The sequence below is a fragment of the Protopterus annectens genome, chromosome 16.part0 (genome assembly GCF_019279795.1).
Source record: "Protopterus annectens isolate FY-2018-M chromosome 16.part0, PAN1.0, whole genome shotgun sequence".
Taxonomy (NCBI): Eukaryota; Metazoa; Chordata; order Ceratodontiformes; family Protopteridae; genus Protopterus; species Protopterus annectens.
Genome location: NC_056750.1, coordinates 388,031,532 through 388,049,870, shown reverse-complemented (window position 1 = coordinate 388,049,870; position 18,339 = coordinate 388,031,532). Strand labels below are relative to the sequence as shown.

At 43.4% G+C, this 18,339-nt stretch overlaps 1 protein-coding gene across 1 annotated transcript in view; it reads right to left on the bottom strand.

Annotated features, from left to right (window-relative positions):
• The window catches only part of COQ4 (coenzyme Q4), a 390,712-nt gene that overhangs the window by 211,726 nt on the left and 160,647 nt on the right, over nt 1-18,339 (bottom strand). The window contains exon 4 of the mRNA XM_044058249.1: nt 14,564-14,666. Coding sequence (XP_043914184.1) covers nt 14,564-14,666 — 103 coding nt within the window. The remainder of the gene's footprint in view (nt 1-14,563; nt 14,667-18,339) is intronic.

The window sequence follows — 18,339 nt, the reverse complement described above, 5'->3', positions numbered from 1 at the left end:
TGGAGGTAAGGAGCCAATCGTCTAGGTACAAAAACACCTGGAACCCTAGACGCCTCAGGTGAGTCATAACCACTGTCATGCATTTGGTGAACACTCTGGGGGCTGTAGTGAGACCAAAGGGCAGGGCTTGAAATTGGTAATGATTAGCTCCCGGCTGGAAACACAGGTGATCTATGGATGGCCTGGCCATTTTTATGTGGTAGTATGCATCCTTGATATCTATCAAGAACATCCAATTGTCTTTCCCTAAAAGGGGAAGTATAGACTGTAGCGTTACCATCCGGAACTTCTCTTTCTTCACAAATTGGTTGCATCTGCTGAGGTCAAAAATAGGTCTCAAGTCCCCTGTTTTCTTTGGAACCAAAACAGAACCTTGAGTAAGTTCCGAATCCTGTTTGGTCTGCTGGGACTGGCTGGATGACTCTTTTTTTCTAGAAACTTGTGGACCTCTATAGTTGCTTGTTCCCTGTAACTGGGTGGAATGTCCAGGATTCTCCTTGTGGGAGGGGGGATGTTGAGGAAAGGTATGAAATACCCTCTGGAAATGATACTTTGTACCCAGCTGTCTTTTGTTATATCTTGCCAGGTGCCTGGATACAAAGACAAGCGACCTCCGAATGCCTCCAGAGCAGGACAGTCGGGCCTCCATTCAGGAGCGCTGATAGGTCTGATCAGAGAAGAGGTGATCTCTGTCACCCTGGTGTTGCTGACCCCCTCTGCCTCGAGGGTGGCGTCTTCCACTATTACCCCCTCCTCTGCCCCTGGAGGGCGGTTTCACCATGTGTGTCCTGAAAGGTTCCTTGGGCTTTCCGGAACCACATCTTTCCTCCTCTTTGGCCTTTGGGGTGAGGCCGAGTAGGGGTGGAAAAACGGACTCAGACGGCAGACAGAGTCTTTCCCTCCTGTTCACACCTGGTCAAAGTTTCCTTCACTTTCGGCCCAAAAAAGGAGGAGTCATCAAAAGGGGTGTTCACGAATGAAGACTTAAAGGGTTCCGCGAAGGAACACAAGCGCATCCTGGAATGTCTTCTGAGAGCAATTCCTGTATCCACTGCCCTACTCGTTCCATCAGCTGCATATATGAGATGCATGGATGAGTTCACAATAGAATTTAGGGTAGCAAGCTTGGCGGCAACTTTGTCAGAGGCCCCTGCAGCTACAGTACCCTGAAGAGCATCTCCCAACTCCTTAAGGAGATCTCTTTGCAACCAAGTGAAATGGGTCAACTAGTTCAGTGAACGTAGTGTAAAAGTCGCTGAACTAAACATACTTTTCCCATATCTATCCATGATCCTAGACTCTCTATTAGGAGAATGAATAGACGAGGAAGTCTCAGACATTTCCTTTTTGGTGGCCGCCGCCACCACCATGGCATCAACAGGGACTCCTTTGGACAAAAAAGTTTTATCTGTTGGAGCAGAAATAAACTTATTAGGCCTCCGAGGAACAGGCTCCATGGACTCTGGTGACTCATACGCCCACTGAGAGACCAGCTGCATGAGCTCATCGAAGGGCGGAGACACCCAAGAGGTGGAGGGCTAAGACCCGAAAGCCTTCAGGAGAACTGACTCGTCCTCAGTAGGGCTTCTGGACTGACAACCACCCCTCTGCCTAAGGATCTCGAGTAGCTCTGCAAAGGAGATATCCTCAGAGGGGGACCCTGGGAACCCTTCTGACTCATCCAAGTCAGTATCAGATGTTAAAGACACCTGTGGGGATTCCAAGTGTCTCCTCTTGCACAATCTCTTCCTGGGGACCTCCTCAGTGGGAACCTCTGGGGAAGTCTCGGAAGAGCAGGGGGTGCCCTGTGGGGCTACCTGAGGCTCTGGGTCTCTACGCCTAGCCTGGAAGCAGAAGCGGACACCGGTGCTTTGGGGGATGAGGACGCAAGACCTGGAGGACAAGGCTCTCCTCATGGCTTCGAAGGCATCACGGCTCCGAAGAGAAGGAGTCAACGGACCTGAAGGAACTGCCAACCCCTCCCGCACCAAGGCCATGGGCTCCAAGCCTGAGGTAGGAGCAGAGTTCATCCGAGCCGAAGCCCCGAGAGGAAGAGTCGGCACCAAGTCAGTGCGACTATCCTCCCCGGACACAACTGGAGAGTGTCGGCTCCTAGAGTCCCCGGTCGGCACCGAGGACATCAGAGTAGATGGAACCGAAGACACTGGAGCAGGTCTCGGCTCCAAAGGCTCCACGATCAACAGGTTGGCTCCCTCTGGCTCCGAAGGTCTGGTACGGCTCGGGGGAGAAGCAGTCAAGTCAGGGGTAGTGGTCTTCGGTTTCAACGCTAGGGTCGGAGCCGACAACAATTTAGCAAGGCCTGGTGCCTGTACAAGCTTCTGCACCAATCGATCCATATCCAAATCAGAAAGGCTGACAGGAGACCTAGAAGAATGCACTGACGGTGCCGACTGAAGTAGTGGAGATAGAGGCCTCTCAGATACCAGCTCCAGAGCTGTGGATCGGCTCTGAAAAGAAAAGACAGTTGTCTTCGAGGTCTGTGGAGCCGATGTCGCAGGATCTTCCAACTTTTTGGATTTTTAGACTGTTTGGAGTCCTCTGAGGATTTTGAGGACTTACTGGCCACATCCTGGTCACTCAACGCTTCATGAAATAGATGCTTCAACAAGCCTCTGTCGACTAATTTCCTTTTCCTCTCCAGTAACACCCCAGAGGAAAAAGAGTGACAAATACTGCAAGACTCCTGTAAAGGGACTGCTCCTAAGCAGTAAGCGCAAGTTACATGGCCATCAGTAACAGACATTTTTTGCCCGCAGTCTGGACACTTTTTAAACCCAGACTTTGGGTGTTTATTGGATATGACTGATGACAAGGATAATCAAAATACTTTAGGCTTAAACACAGAACACACACACATACACACACACACACAAAAAGCCTAAGAAAAAGGTACTCAATATATATATATATACTAATGAAGAACCACACCTAGGCACTAAAAGCACACCACACAAATAAGCCTAGAAAAAGACACCAAAAGGCAGAACTATGCTCTAAACTGTAAATAAATAGTATGAATCTATGGCCCAAAAACAAAAGCCAATGCTAAGCTAAATATATATAGTTATAATCTATATAAATTGCAGAAAGATGTAAACTAGGCCAAAACACACGAGGCCGATAAACTACACTAACTAACAACACAGGGGAAAGGGGAGCTTTTAAGAAGCTATACAAGACTATACTAACAACTATTAGAAAGAACAATAGAAATTTTTTAGAAATAACTTGCAAAATGCGATTTGAAGAAAATACTGGCCCGAGCAAAAACTGGAACCTCTGATCAGATGCCGCGGCAAACTACATCTGAGATAATTCTCAGTGCATCATGGGATAAGGGGCTTGGCTTTGAGCTACTGGTAAACCTCGAGCTTTGCAAATGGCCGTACTGGAGCCGATGGATCACCTACAAACCCATCAGTAAACAATGAACGGCGAGATTGAACAACTTCACATAAAGCATCGCTTCTCCGATTCCGGTAAGATGCCCAGAAAAACCTTCTGCTGAGATGGCATAAGCCAGATGTCTTAATACTGACAGTGAACCTACTTACTAATGAAAAGCTCAGCATATAGGTTCACAAGTAGGTACTAGCCTATCGGCCCTAGGGCCTATACAAGCCTAGCCAAAAAGCTACCCTTGCTTTCGCCACCCAAGAATTTTTTTTTCTTGTGCCCCTGTCAAGCAGAGCCACAGAGGTGATCCCCAGAGTGGATTTCCTATTTCCCATTCAATCAAGATTTTTCTTGAAGGGTTCTAATGAGGAGCTTTGTTTGATATAGACAGGTAGTTTGTTCTAGAGTATGGGAAGTCTCTGGGACAGGAATCTTTCACTCCAGCATGTTCTGTTTATTGTGGTGACAAAGTTTAGGTCTCTAGAGCATGTAGCTTGGAGGGATTGGGATTTCTTTAAGTGGAGCATGTCCAACAGCTCTGGGTTTGACACAGCTTTGTATGTTAGGCAGAGATCGCCTCTGAGTAGGTGATATGCGACAGAGTAAAGCTGGAGGTTTTTGAGACGGTCTGCGTAGGGCATCTGTTTGAGGCTGGTAATCCTCTTTGTGAGGTATTTCTGTGGCCTTTCCAGTTGTTGTAGATGTCTTGTGAGGTACATACCAAAAGGGGCGTTGTACACTATAATGGGTCTAATGAGCGACACGTAGAGGGGAACAATGACCTCGTTTTTCCTGGGTGAGAAACCTTTTGTGATGTGGTGTGCCACATAGAAGGATTTCCTGACTACTGTGGTGATGTGATTATCAAAGGAGAGACTACTGTCCACCTGTGTCACAAGGTCTCTTATAACACTTTCAGTGTTAAGTAGACTACCACCTATGTGGTAGCTCATGAGTACAGAGTTTTTACCAAAGGGGATGACAACGCACTTTTTGGCATTGAGCTTGAGGCCATGGCTTTGCACCAGACATCTGTCTCAGTGAGGCCCTTCTGTAGGATTTCCACATCATTAGGAGTTTCAATTATGGTTCCTAGTTTGCAGTCATCTGCAAACTTCATTAGCCAAAGACCTTCTGTGTTAGCCTCTACTTCAGAAAAGTATATACCAAATAGGAGAGAGCCCAGGACTGAACCCTGTGGTACTCCACTTGTCACTGGTCTGAAGTCGGATTTGAAGTCTGCTACTTTCACACTGTGGGTTCTGTCAGTGAGCCAGTTGGCAACCCATCTTGTGATGTAGGGATTTATGCCTAGTTTAGTGAGTTTATCTATAATTCCAGAGTGGGGGATAGCGTCAAAAACCTTGGCGAGATCTAGATAGGCTGTGTGAACCACCTTACCCTCATCTACGGCTTTGGCGACTGCTTCAAAGAAGTCAGTCAGGTTTAGGAGATGTGATCTGCCTTTTTGCAAACCAGAACTAGGTGGGGTCCAGAGTTTGGAGATTACCAGTGTCTTTGTCTATAAATTCCATGATGCTACATTCCATAGCCTTGCAGACCAGGCTTGTTAAGCTAATGGGGCGGTAGTTCCTGGGGTCTATGGTGGCTCCCCCTTTGTGGAGTGGGATAACCATCACTGTGCACCATTCAGTGGGCACAAAGCCTGAGGTAAGGCTATAATTGCACATGGTGCTTAGGTGGGGCGCCAGTTCATTCTGTAGTTCATGTAGAACACAGCCTGGGATGTTGTCAGGTCCCATGGGTGCTGTGTTCTTGGCTTTGGAGAGTGTGGTTTTTACCTGTGCAGCCGTGATTACAGGAACTTTGCCTTCTTCTGGTATAGAGATGGGCCCTTTAGGGGGTGAGGGGGGGGTAAAGTTAGCACTGAACCTATCTGCCAGGATGTTGGCAATATCAGTTAGTTCTGTACATTTAGTGCCATTGTGCTGTAGCTCAGAGCAGATCTGAGTGTTGCCAGTGAAATTCTTGACATAGCTATGGAATGCTTTGTGTTTGTCTTTAGAATCAGTGGCGATTTTGTTTTCGTAACTAGCTTTGGAGGATTTTATGAAGGATCTCAGCTTCTTACTGAGGCTGACCAGGGAGTTCTTCCAGTTATGGGATTTACTCTTTTTTTGCAACAGTTTCTTTCTTCTGTTGTAGAGTTTGTTTATGGCAGGGGACCACCAGATTGGCTTCCTTTTTTTGGAGGAACTGCTTCTGCTTCGGGCAGCGCGTGGCAAGAAAGACTAATGTAATGGCGTCGGCTGCATGTTTTATACCCCTGAGGACCTGACGTCATGGAAGAAGGAACAGCAACCAACGCAAGACCCAAGACTTTGTTAATCAGGCCGACTGAGGGCAACCTGCCATCAGATTACCCAAATGTAATGACTGCAACAGTGAAACACGAATAACATGTGCATATGTGTAGGATTCAGCAGTCGTACTTCTACTGTCCGTCTGCATGGGTGTCGTGAAGTTTGCCACTTCTGTCTTAAAAAGCGTGAAGCTGGCTTTGGAGACATTTTTTATGGTGGTTTCCCTAATGGGGGGTGGGGGCAGGATGTGGATGTCTAGGCTGATTAGCTTGTGGTTGGATCTGACCAACGAGGAATTGACTTATGATGTGGAATGAAAATTGGTCCATAAACAGATGTCTTGGCAGGTTAGCATTTGGTCCTATGCAAGTTTTCCAAAAGATTCAATGTGCCGGATTCCAAAAAAAATGTCTGGACATATAAAACAGCCACATATTAGGGTGAAAACAAATTAGCTGGTGAAATACCCCAGGCATAGCAAGGAGGGAGGGTGGTTAATGTAGATCCCAGACTGTGGAGTGAAGGGATTTTGGATACATACTCCTAGGGGGTATCCTTAAAGGACATCTATAGAAATGTATGTACATATTAGGAAAAAAACATCATAGAAGAAACAGAGGGAAATACTAATGAAGAAGAAAATATATCAGGAATACAGAGAAAATTGCAAAAAATAGTCATCAAGAGTATGTAGGAAGGGACATGACATTTATGGTGCAACAAAACTGTACTATAGAGTATGCCTATGCATCTGCAGTCAGCCTCTATGTGTATAGAGTTCTAGGTCCTGGCTGCAGCTGTGTGTGCGGAGGCCTGTGAAAGAGTCCTGTGCTAAACAAAGTGTGGGCAAACCCTGCCCGATGTAGGAGTATGTGAGTAGTGCCATTTGCTTGGTCCATGTATGCACGTGTTTTCCTCTTAGGCCATGGCTGGGTGTCTTTGGTCTGTTTACCTATTGCTTTGCCTTTGTTCTAGGTTTGAGTACCCTTGTGGCAGACCTTATGCAGGTATGCAGCTAGCTTCTAAGGTAATGAAAGGTAAGCAGCATTTCCTGTCCCCTGTTGCAGATGGTAGGTGAAATTGCTTTTAGGTCCCTTCCTGTTGCATAAATGTGAATAGGCATGGATGGTTTTTCTATTGCCCTGGTGGTAGATAGTATGGAGAACTGTCTAGATACCACCATGCAGGCACCTCTAGTCTGTAGTTTGGTAAAGCCTCCTGGTGGATTGCCTGGTCAGGAACCACTCTGATACCACCCAGTAGGTGTAGTTCCGATGGAGTTCCTCATGGGATACTCCATTAGGAGTCAAGTTTTCAAGATGTCGAAGCCAGTAAAAGGTAATGTGCTCTTGGTTGTTTAGGGAGTAACGCTGTTCCCTCAAGCAGTTATCCAGGATAGGTGTGCTAGATCTTGGATTCCTGCTCTGCAGGAATGAGATGAGGTCGAAGGTTATAGCTGTAAGGGATGACAGCAATGAAGTACTGTGAGCCAAATGGAGGATTTAGGAATTGATCTCCCCTGATGATCATGTCTGTCTACTGGATGTGAGAAGAACAGGGGCAAGTTCCATCTTTGCATAGATCTCTAACATGCATAGGACTGTCTGAATCCAAGGATTTTCTCTTTATGGCTTTGGGATACAACACCATGCATGCTGGCATCTAATGTTCCACTTTCAGCAGGATAGTGTAGAAATGTTTTTTATTTTTTGTATGCTGTCAGGTTATTAGTTGCTGGTGGAAGTGGTCAGGCTAAGGGTAAACTTAGTTCTTCAGAGATAAATGCAGCAGTTTGCTCTATAATCAGTCTCCCTTCCATTTAGTTTTCAGTGTTCACGTTTGCCAATTGTCCTCCTCAGCGTTGCTCTACCTTGTTACAGGGTTGAAGGGTAGGTCCAGGATATGAGGAGTACCTCATCCCACTGTAGTCTAGGTAGTCTTGGGAGCAAGCAGAGTAATCCGGTTATCCTTGGCTTTTATTCTCTTTGATTTTCTGATTGACCTTGGATGCTCATAGGAAGAGGTGGTATATGCTGCCTGGCCTTTAATGATGAAGAGGTGATGTCCACCTGTCAGATCCATGTGTGAAAGGGCCCTCCCTATCTTTGATGAGCTGGAGAATGATGTCGGAGATGGTTTTTTCTTTCTTGACTGTCCCTGAGTTCGTATACTGGAAGATATATTTCACAGGCATCCATTGTTGAGCATCCAAGCTATGGAATGAGTGTCTCCTGTTTATTCATTTTTCTTTTATGAGGTATGGTATGGCCTTATCATGAATAAGCAACATTGAGCCATATCTTGCAATTCTAGAGAGCCATTCGGGCATGAACTTATTACTGAGGCTTGTTGGCATTTGATGTACCACATCATCGTGTTGTCTGAGGTTTTCTTTTCCAGGAATGTTTAGAATTTCAGCTGAAATTCTGGATTGGGTTACAACTTCTGGCTCTATTTATGATGTGCTGCCCCATTGATCTGAGTTTGAATGCCTTTGGTGGTTCTGTCCAGCATAGATGTTTGAAGGACAAACTCTCTGGGTTGCCGGATGGTTGTCTGCTGTGGCTGAATGCCTTGTTAGATTCTTTAGAACTAGACCGGCATGCCTGATAAGCTGTCTGGAATGGGGAACCCAGGCAGGCATGGTGCAGTGAAGCCCTCTGGAAGGTTGTTCTCTGTTATGTTAGTCAATTATACCACCAGCCATGAGAGTTAAAGAGCATGGGGTTCTTGTTTTTGTGAGTTTGTTTGGCCATCAGTTTGCAGTACTCTTTCCAGAGTTTGCTGTTTTGCTCTGTTTGGTTGTTAACTTGAAGAAGAAGTTGAGAGGAAGCCAGCTCTTTTTTTTCTAGTTATGGATGCCATTGTATTTACTGTTGTGGAGTCTGCACCTTGTAGTCTTCAAGCTTGGGATGGTATGTTAGTTGACTTTGGGTTGTTTTGGTATCCCAGGCTTGTAGTTGCAGTTGACTCCCTTCTGCCAGGTTTTCATCTGACCAGTCTGCAGGCAGTGTATTTAGGTACAGATTGATAATGGGACATACTGATGTTGCTGAAGATAAGCACTGTATCCCAGGTATAAGAGGAACACTCTCTCTGCAGTAGATAAGGCAAAGGGCAATGTCTCCTTGAGAATGCGCTCTGATCCTGCATAGGTATCCTTGTAATCTTCTGAGAATTTGCTGAAGGGACGCAGGATTGCCTTTGAGAAATTTGGTTGAATCAGTTTGGTGAATTTTGCCCAGCATAGAATGAATGCTGAGTCTTTTCTATTTGAATTTGAGAATCTGAGTGAATGTGTTTTCTTCTTATTGTGGTCGAGAATAGGTCTCCAACTTTTTTCTTCTTGCATTGGGAAATTTTCTGAGAGCTTCTATTTGCCTTTTTGGTGGAATCTTTTTGTTTCCCATTTTTATTTTAGAATTGTGGAAATTCTTAAAGTAGCCTTGTCTTTTAGTCTATAAAAGGCTTTTTCCTCTTGTCATATATAAAGTGTGGAAATGAAACCTGTAGCCTTGTCTATGTTCTGGCAAAATCCACTGCTTCTTTTGCTATTTGTGCATGTTTTTGAAGTCAGGCTAACTGTCCTGTGATAAGTGCAGTGCATTGGTCTCTGGTGTTGGTGTCAGAGCCAACTCAGTCCCCCCTGGTGCAGTAGGTCTGTGCTGATCTCGTCCCCTGCTTGGTTGAACCCCATGACCTGCCTCTCTCTGTTTTACCTTGTCTGGACTGGAATCTCTTCTATTCCTGCCCCTGAGAGAGGAGTCTGAATTGGATTTCTGAAGGCCAGTGACTACAATCAAATAGACCCTGTAGAAAATCTTAACTGTTTGTACAGATTTTGCCTTTGAGTTTTTTTTTACCCGTTGGGCCAGATGCATTTATACTTTGACCTAATCCCTAGGCTTTAGACTGCTTATATTTTAACATGCATCCTTCAACCTTGCATACCTTCCATGCACTTCTTCTTATCATGCCAGCCAGTCAACTCTCCTCCAGTGCATGATAACCACAATCTAGAAAACATGCTTTAACAAGATCTAAATTAAACCCGCATACTGTTAACAACCTTATTTATAGAAGCATCACATTATCATTATAGAAATCTAAGGACAGTTTCTAAGACAATTGCTCAAGCATAAACAATCATCAAAGGATCATATGTTTCTAGCAGATAGATATAGAGAAGCCAAGATTCTAGCAGAGGAGGTGGATTTTTTTTACCCCATCTCTCTTAAGGACCTGGAGGGGAAGAAAAGCAGAGAGGGTTTTTCGAAGAGGTTTGTGCTACTACTGCAGAAGGTGGGGAAATAGTCTCAGGATCTGCAAAGGAGCCTTGTATAAGTGGTAACAGGTCAGGGGAGGAAGAGCATCCTCGGGCTTGCAAGGGCCAGGTATAGCAACAGAGGAGTGCAAGCATCATTCAATGAATCATCCATCACAGGAAGAGGCCTAGGAGGTAAGGTCCTAAGCTGTTTTTCAAAGTGATGCCAGGTCCTAAAGGTTTTTTTCTAGAGTCTGATCTTGTTGTGTTCCATTCCCCCAAATCTCTTGGCAAAGCATGGTTCAAGAAAAAAGATCGAACTCTGGTAAGCAGAATCGGGCAGAAGTGAAAAAAATCTCCATAAGAATCATAAGTGTTCTCATCATCGGAATCTGTCTGTATTCTCAGACTCTGGAAGAGAGGACTCTGGGGTCTCTTCTGGGGCTTGGGTTCTGGGTCTCTCTGGGGTCTGAGGTGGAGATTCTGGGGTGACTGGGGGGTAGATGAGTAAAAGATGAGAGACTGGAGCCTGGGAGGAAGCATTTGGAGACACAGGGGGAGAGATTTAACAGGGAGCAGCTTTAGGGCTTTTTAGGCCCAGCAAAGGCCTTAGCAGGAGCCTGCTGCCTTAGGCTGCAGGCAGAGACATCCAGCAGCACCCGTCTGGGGTAGAGACATCTAAAGGGATGGTGTGAAATAAATCTTAGAGAAACCACAGTAGTAGAAACTTCAGAGGCCGGTAGTCATAGAGGTGGAAGGGCCCGGTAGTATGCAACTTTCAGATTGATTGGGGCTTTGCGGCCCCCGCTGAGAAGCCGCCAGTTTGCTTAGTTTTGCGAAACCGGAAACCACCACTTGAGTTTCGGTTCTTGTCTTTGCGTTCTTAACACGGCCCTTTCGCGCTTCTTAACAATTGGATCTAGCCAAAAAAAGCCAAAGATAAACCCCGACCCTGGAGCCGGAAACTGTTCAGCAACCCGGAAGCACAGGCTTCTCACCGGGCTACGGAAGCCATAAACAAGCTGCTACTGCAAAGGTCTGGGCCTAAACAAGGTAAGCAAATCTTTCCCACAAAGTAAATGAGGTATTTACTTTTTCTGATTCACTTTTTTTTCTGACATGGCTGGAGAGGCAAAAAGGGTACCCCGTTTATAGAAGTTTTATAAGTATCGGTAGTAGTCGCAGTTGGATCTGACCGACGACCGGCGTGAACAGCTTCACAGCTGAACAGGCGCGGCAAAGAGAAAGACTGAGGGAGAAAGTAAAATGGCGCTGCCATATATACACCAGCAGGCAGCTGCGATGGGTGAAGTCGCACGTACCAGCCAGGCCAGACCCAGACTTTGGAATCCCTGGCGGAAGGCTGCTCGCCTGGACAGGACAACCCATTTGTTAGGACTGCAGATGCATCCTTGAAGGACATCACCAGTCGCCCATGCTGGTAATGACCAGGTCTAGGATATTGCTGCCCCTGGTGGGGTTGTGGATAAGTTGATCCAAGGCGTTGGAAGTTATGAATTCCAGAAAACGTTGAACAAAAGAGTTGGTACATGAGTAGTTTTCCCAGTTAATGATGGGGTAGTTGAAACTGCCCATTATTAGGGTGTTGGGTTGTACCCTAACATTTTCCAGTGTATCAAGAAATGAGGAGAGGGAATCCTGGGGCATGGTGGGGGATCTGTAGCAAGTTACAATTTGGATTGCGGTCTTGCCCAGAGTTTGTTGCACTTGGATAATCTCGGATGCATTATGCTGCGCAATAAGCCTGGAGGTGTGGATATCCTTAATGAATATGGACACTCCTCCACCTTTAGTGTTTTGGTCCCGGTTAGGTGGCCGAAAAGTGTGGTATGAATTGAAGCCTGGTAATTCAGGGGTGCTCTCTGGAGCCTTGAACCAGGTCTCTGTCACTGCACAGATGTCGATGTTCTTCATTTTAAGGAGTGCCTTGAATGAATGCATTTTGAGGTTTAGACTTCTAGCATATGGGAAACAAAAGCTCAGTTAATATAATGTGGCATTACAAATGCAGCCATAGAAATGGACTACCGTGTAAGGAAGAAATGGAAGAAGGTAGTACGCACCAAATGAAAAAGAAGGTAATGCACAGGGAATTACCACCACTTTAAAAACAAGCAATTATTCCTTAATATGGAAATCTGCAAACACATCTAAAATACTGCCTGGAGACCTCAACTCCATAAACAAGGAGAAGACAGTTAGGGACATGGTGACAAAAATAACACATGATCCATAGCAGAAGCCATAACAAAAGTGAATAAAGGAGATTAATCTGAAAAATAATCAGAGTAGCAATCTAAACAGCACAAGAAAGTATAATCTGAAGAGATCCATAGTGACTTTGAAGCAAGAGAGTAAAATGACAGGCTGGCATACAAACTGATCTCAGTAGTTGGCAGCAGCAAATTAAACACCTGATAGATATATATCAACAATTTCATCACAAAGTAATAAAGTGCTAGTCATTTAAGGGGTCTGCAGTTTTCCAGTATAAAAGATGGCTTCCTATTGAAATGTCAGCACTTGTAACACCTGACATGTTGGAAAAAAAACAGAGCGAAGGGGCAAAAGAGAAAATATCGAACATCACTCTTCCCCTTTAAACTTGCTTTTTTTTTCAGGGGAGTAAGCCCCCTGTATCATCTAATGTGGGGAGGCAAGCCCCTCCTACCCCCCCAAACTTGCATATATACCAACTCCGAGATCAGAATACCTCTGAGAAAAGGAAATATTCTGAGAAATGGCCATCTCTGACTCAGTATATGCAAGTCTGTTTTTTTGGCCATTCAGTCTTTGGGTACCAACATTTCAAATGGTTACCATGTTGGACAAAGGCAAACTAGCAAGTGAAGTTATCCTTATCACTGATCAAATGCAGTACTTCATGATGGCACACTTTCACAGAAAAAATATCTTTTATTTGTGTTCATTACTGTACTTTTTATTTCCATTAACTTTCCCTATGCCTTTTACACCACGGGAGTGAAGTTCATCTGATCTCTTCTGCGTCAGTGTACAGCAGATATGTCTGGCTTATGTTCAAGACCAGAACAAGACAAACTCTGTTCATGTGTTAAGAGTCCCAAGTATCAATGATTTAGCTCAATAAAAAGCAGGCAAAACCAAATTAATGCTCCTGGATAGCAGGCATTGTTTGGTCACAGGAATACACTGTTCTTTTTCAAACCTGGGTAAAAGGGGCAAGTTCTGACTTTGGAAGCACACGCACTGCTCCATCTACAGTCCTTTGTAGATATTAAGGTGCTGCATGCAGATAACCCCTTTCAGATGTAGGTATTTCACATATCTGTTAAAAGAAAAATAAGTGGTATCCCTCGAAGTCCCAGAAAACCCAGTAAGCAACCTATATTGGGTCAAAAACAAACCAAGGAGAAACTTTGCAGTGTGGAGGGGTGAAGGTGACTCCTTGAAATATGTTATGCACCTAGTTCTCTAATAAAATTCAAAATTTAAAATACGTACTACAAAATAAAAAAATAGTAGGTAGTTCATATTTGAGTGAAAAATGGACCATTTTTAACTTAACTGTGGGCAACCTACTATTTTATTATATTGTAGTACATATTTTAAATTATGAATTTTATTAGTGAACTAGGTGCATAACATATTTAAAGGAGTGAACTTCACACCCTCCACTCTGCGAAGCTTCTGCTTGGTTTATTTCACATATCTGAATTCCCTCCTTACTTCAGCTTCACAAACTGCTGGTACGCCAGTCTCTTCTAACCCCTTTCAGGGCCAGGTACTGCTTACAACTAACCCGTCCCAGCTTTAAGTGTTAACTGCATCTGAATCCCCAGTCTCTGGTGTTATATGTCTGCTGACTACTAGCATGTCCACATACTATGCAAAGACAATCTCTTCCAGCTTTGGGTATACAATTACCCGAGTCCTCTTTGGGTGTTACAGATATGGTGTTAGAGATTCCAGCTTCGGGTGTTGCTGCCTGTCAATCTCGATTAGGGCCAGGTATTGTACACAATCAAACTGTCCCAGCTTTGAGTGTTGCATACTGCAGGACTACCACCCCCCAAATGGCCTTGGGTTTTACGGACTTTCAAAGCACTGACTTTGGGCTTTGTATACTGTTATGTCCCCCAGTCAGGAGTGTTGTACACTGTTAAGCCTCCACAATGGGTGAGGTGCACCAATAAGACACTTCCTACAAGTGTTCGTCACTTCACAGCCTCTTTTCTCTGCTTGATATCAAGGTGGTTTCAGACACCTCATCCTCAGGTAAGTACAGACGTTTTATAAATGTTATACCATCCTTGAAAGAGGTTTCCATCAGTCAAAACCCTTTCCCCGAATCCAATCTGCAAGCGTCATGGGCAGAAATGTATCTGAAAAGCTGGTGGGCTGGTCTACTATAAAGAACCCTAGGTGGGGTACAGAGCGCAACAAAATAAATAAATAAAATCAGCCTTGATGAGTAAAACCTGAACTATGTCTGGACATTGTACACGTACTTAAATTAATGAACACAACATGGAGACAACAAATAGACTGAACTTACATTTACATCCAAGAAGCGAAGATACTCTCTGCCAAATGTCCCATCTGGAAGCTCTCTCAAGTGATCTATATCCAAGGTAGACATACGAATCTGAGGCCTTTCCCTGTTAGCAGATAATGCACAACAATAACAAGGTATCATACTTCAAAATGACAGCAACACATTATTACCAAAAAACTGACAATACTCTCTTCAGCAGGGCATCCTGAAATTTACTGCACAAATATTAATATTTCAGTTTAACAGAAACAGAATTAGAAAATTTATGACTACATAGTCATCTAATCTCCATGTTTTCATCAAAATATTTACCATTTTGAGTCAAAGGCTGTTCAACAATCCCTTCATTCCAACAGCATTCCTCTGACCTACATGTATTCTTAAAACCTACCATTTCTAGAATACTGTTCCATGAAACATCCACTCTTTTTGTAAAGAATGCCTCTGCACAAATACCTTGGCACTGCCCTCTCCCCAGGTTCGCTTTAAGTCTCCAAGACCTTCATACCTTTCTCTTAAAAAGATTGCTGTTGTGTAACTTGTTTTCTTACTTAGGTATTTAAAGGTCTTGTACTAATGTTTTTTTGTTTTTTTTTTAATTACGGAAAGCAGCAATTTTGCAAAGAGAAAATGTATGTACAGTCCATACAACACTTAACTAAGCCAGCTGTTTCAAAACTACAAGAAGCATTGCTCACTTTTCAGTTGTATTAGTAAATATATGTATAACATCACAGAGTACAACATTTTACTCAACTACAATTACAAAAGGGACAGCAACTACGTGATTAAATATTAGTAAATGCAATCCTTATTTATGCACAAAAGATCCCTACTTCAGACTGGGGTATCTTTACAAATTTTTGCTTTGTCTGCAAAATCTTCCCATGTGTTTTTGAAACTTGTTCACCATATAATGAAACCACAAATACATCATCCCCAGGATTTAATAAATCCATGTAGGAATAGTGTTATTCCTACAAGGAGTGTATTGTGTTCATGCCCACATTCCCCTCGCAGTAGCGTGCCTTTCATATAAATAAGGGCGCCCTACTGAGATAGATCTCTGGACACAAACACTGAATGAATGCAGGGGGCGTGTTGCAGTAGTGCTCGCAGATCCAACACGTCCCCTGCACTCTCAAAGTGCCATACGGCACATTTTAAATGCTTTCAGTGTCCGCAGACACTGAAAGCAGCTAACAGTAAAAGTGTCCATGGACACTGAAATAAAATTAAAAAAGTGAAATCAATGCAGGGGGTGTGTAACAGCTAATTGTCACACACCCCCTGCACTGACAAAGTGCCATACAGCACTTTACAAATTAAACCAGTGTCCAGTGACACTGAAAAAAAGAAATAAAGTGAAATCAACACAGGGGGCGTGTGACAGTTAACTGTCACACACCCCCTGCACTGACAAAGTGTCGTATGCACTTTACAAATTAAAACAGTGTCTGCGGACACTGAAATAACTAACAGTACGTGAAAGCAATGCAGGGGCGTGCATGACAGTCACTGTGACAAACCCCCTGAATTGTGAAAGTGCCATACTACATAAGTAAATAAAATAAATAAAATAAAAAAGAAAATAGAACTGCTTTCCCATGTGAAAGCTAAATGTCCTGTAGTGGTATTCAAACCATGTACCTACTATATGCAAAGCCATGACTCTAACCACTAAGCTAACTGAGCTTTCCAAATTATACCTATACATTTTTACATAGCTTTTTTCTACAGCTGAAAGTTTGGACAGCTCTGTTAGCTTAGTAGTTAAGAGTCACAGCTTGGCATGTAATAGGTGCACGGTTTGAATACCATGACAGGAAATTTAGCTTTTACATGGGAAAGCAATTTTTTTATTTTATTTAATGATGTAGTAATTAATATTTGTTAGCCAGGTTGGTGTAGGTGGTGCAAATTCCCAGTGTCAGTGGAGATACAAGGTGAAAACCCCCATTTAGACACAAGTGTCCCATACAGTACAGTCACACTCCAAGGTAATGTAATGAAAGCACATAGGGGGAGGTCATGTAAATTATACAATGACTGGTCATTGATATTCCAAAACGAGCATGCTGATTGTTCAGCCCAATCAGCATGCCCATTGTAAATCCTAGCATATAAACAATGGAAAAAGGTCTGGTTGGCCAGATTGCATTCCATTGCTATATACTGTAATTTTAAAAGTGTTTTTTTTTTCTTAAAAAAAAAAAAAAAAAAAAAAAAATAGTAACCAGACTCTGAACATAGCAGAGAGATAGGATGGAGAAAATACTAGGAAAATCAGGTACATTATTCAAAACCAAAGATACGTACCTGATATTCTTTTGTATTTCCTCCACTCTCTCTCTCACCCCTAAAATGTCCGACATTTTATTTTTGTATATAAAATAAAAAGAAATAGAAAACAACAATGGAGCAATGGAGAACTTATTTTCTGCGGTGCTTCCTTTGAAAATCACTGATGCACTGGGTATGCATGGGAACATAAGTCCCATATGCATGTACAGTACATCAGGAAAAGCCCCCCCGAATACTGGAAAAATGTGGAAGGACAGCACGGCGCTGGTATACAAAGACATTTATTTAAGAAAAGTGAATATTTTCCCTTAAATAATGTCATTGTATAATACCAATAACCTATCCCGTCGTTGTGATATATTAAGATTTCCCATGGTTGCCTTTATTTAATCATTTTGGCTTCCCCCTCATGATTAAACCACAACAACAGTGAGTAAATCTTAATATAGCACACCGGCATTGTCAGTTATTGCTTAAATAAAATATATACACTTAATAATAATAATGTATCAGTAATGAGTAATTAATATCCAATTCTGACTTCTTATTTAAATGAAAACATTTGTTTGCCCTTAGCTCAGTTTTCCTAAGCACTGCTAAGCCAAGCTAAGCAATGCTTAAACAGGACCTGTTTGAGCAATACTTAGCAGTGCTCAGCTCTGCTTAGCTGGCTTGAGCATTGCTAAGACGTCCCATTCTAAGTAGTATTCAACTCAGCTAAGTGTATTTGCACACTGCTAAGCACTGCTCAGCATTTGCCACCTTATGCACTGCTCACCTCAGCTCAGCGAGTTTGTGCACTGCTCAGCTTTGCTCAGCATATATGAAAATGGTCCAATGATGGCAAAGGGTGGGAATATAGCCTTATTTAAACCGCACAGGTGAGAATACTGGCAGGAAAGTGATGAGGTTAAATCTACCAACATGGCAATTGCAACAAAACCCAAATTAAAGGACATGCTGCTAAATGCTAGGAGTCTAAATGTGAAACTTCACTCATTGCAAACAGTCTTAACCATGGAAAATGCTGCCATCTGTGCAGTCACAGAAACCTGGTTCAAAGCTGTGGGAGCACCCCAGCCATACCTAGTTACTCTTTTTATCATACACTCAGACCCCTGACTGTGGGTAGGAAAGCCAAAGGAGGTGGAGTTTCAATATATATATCAAAGACATACACACCTCCAGGCTGGTCAAACTGTATGATGCACAGGAGACACTCCAGGTGCAGTTAACCACTGACAAGATCCCTATACAGATCACAGCTAGCTACCAGCCCCCACAACTGAACCAAGATGCCCAAACTGCCTATCTAGATCTCTTTGAAAATATCCAGATTCAACCCTTAACCCTGATCCTGGGTGACTTTAACCACACAAACTGAGTGGAGGTACTACTCATGCCAGAACACAAATGTCCAGAGATTCCTCGATTTTGTCAATGCAAATGCTTTGGAACAGCTAGTCGATAGC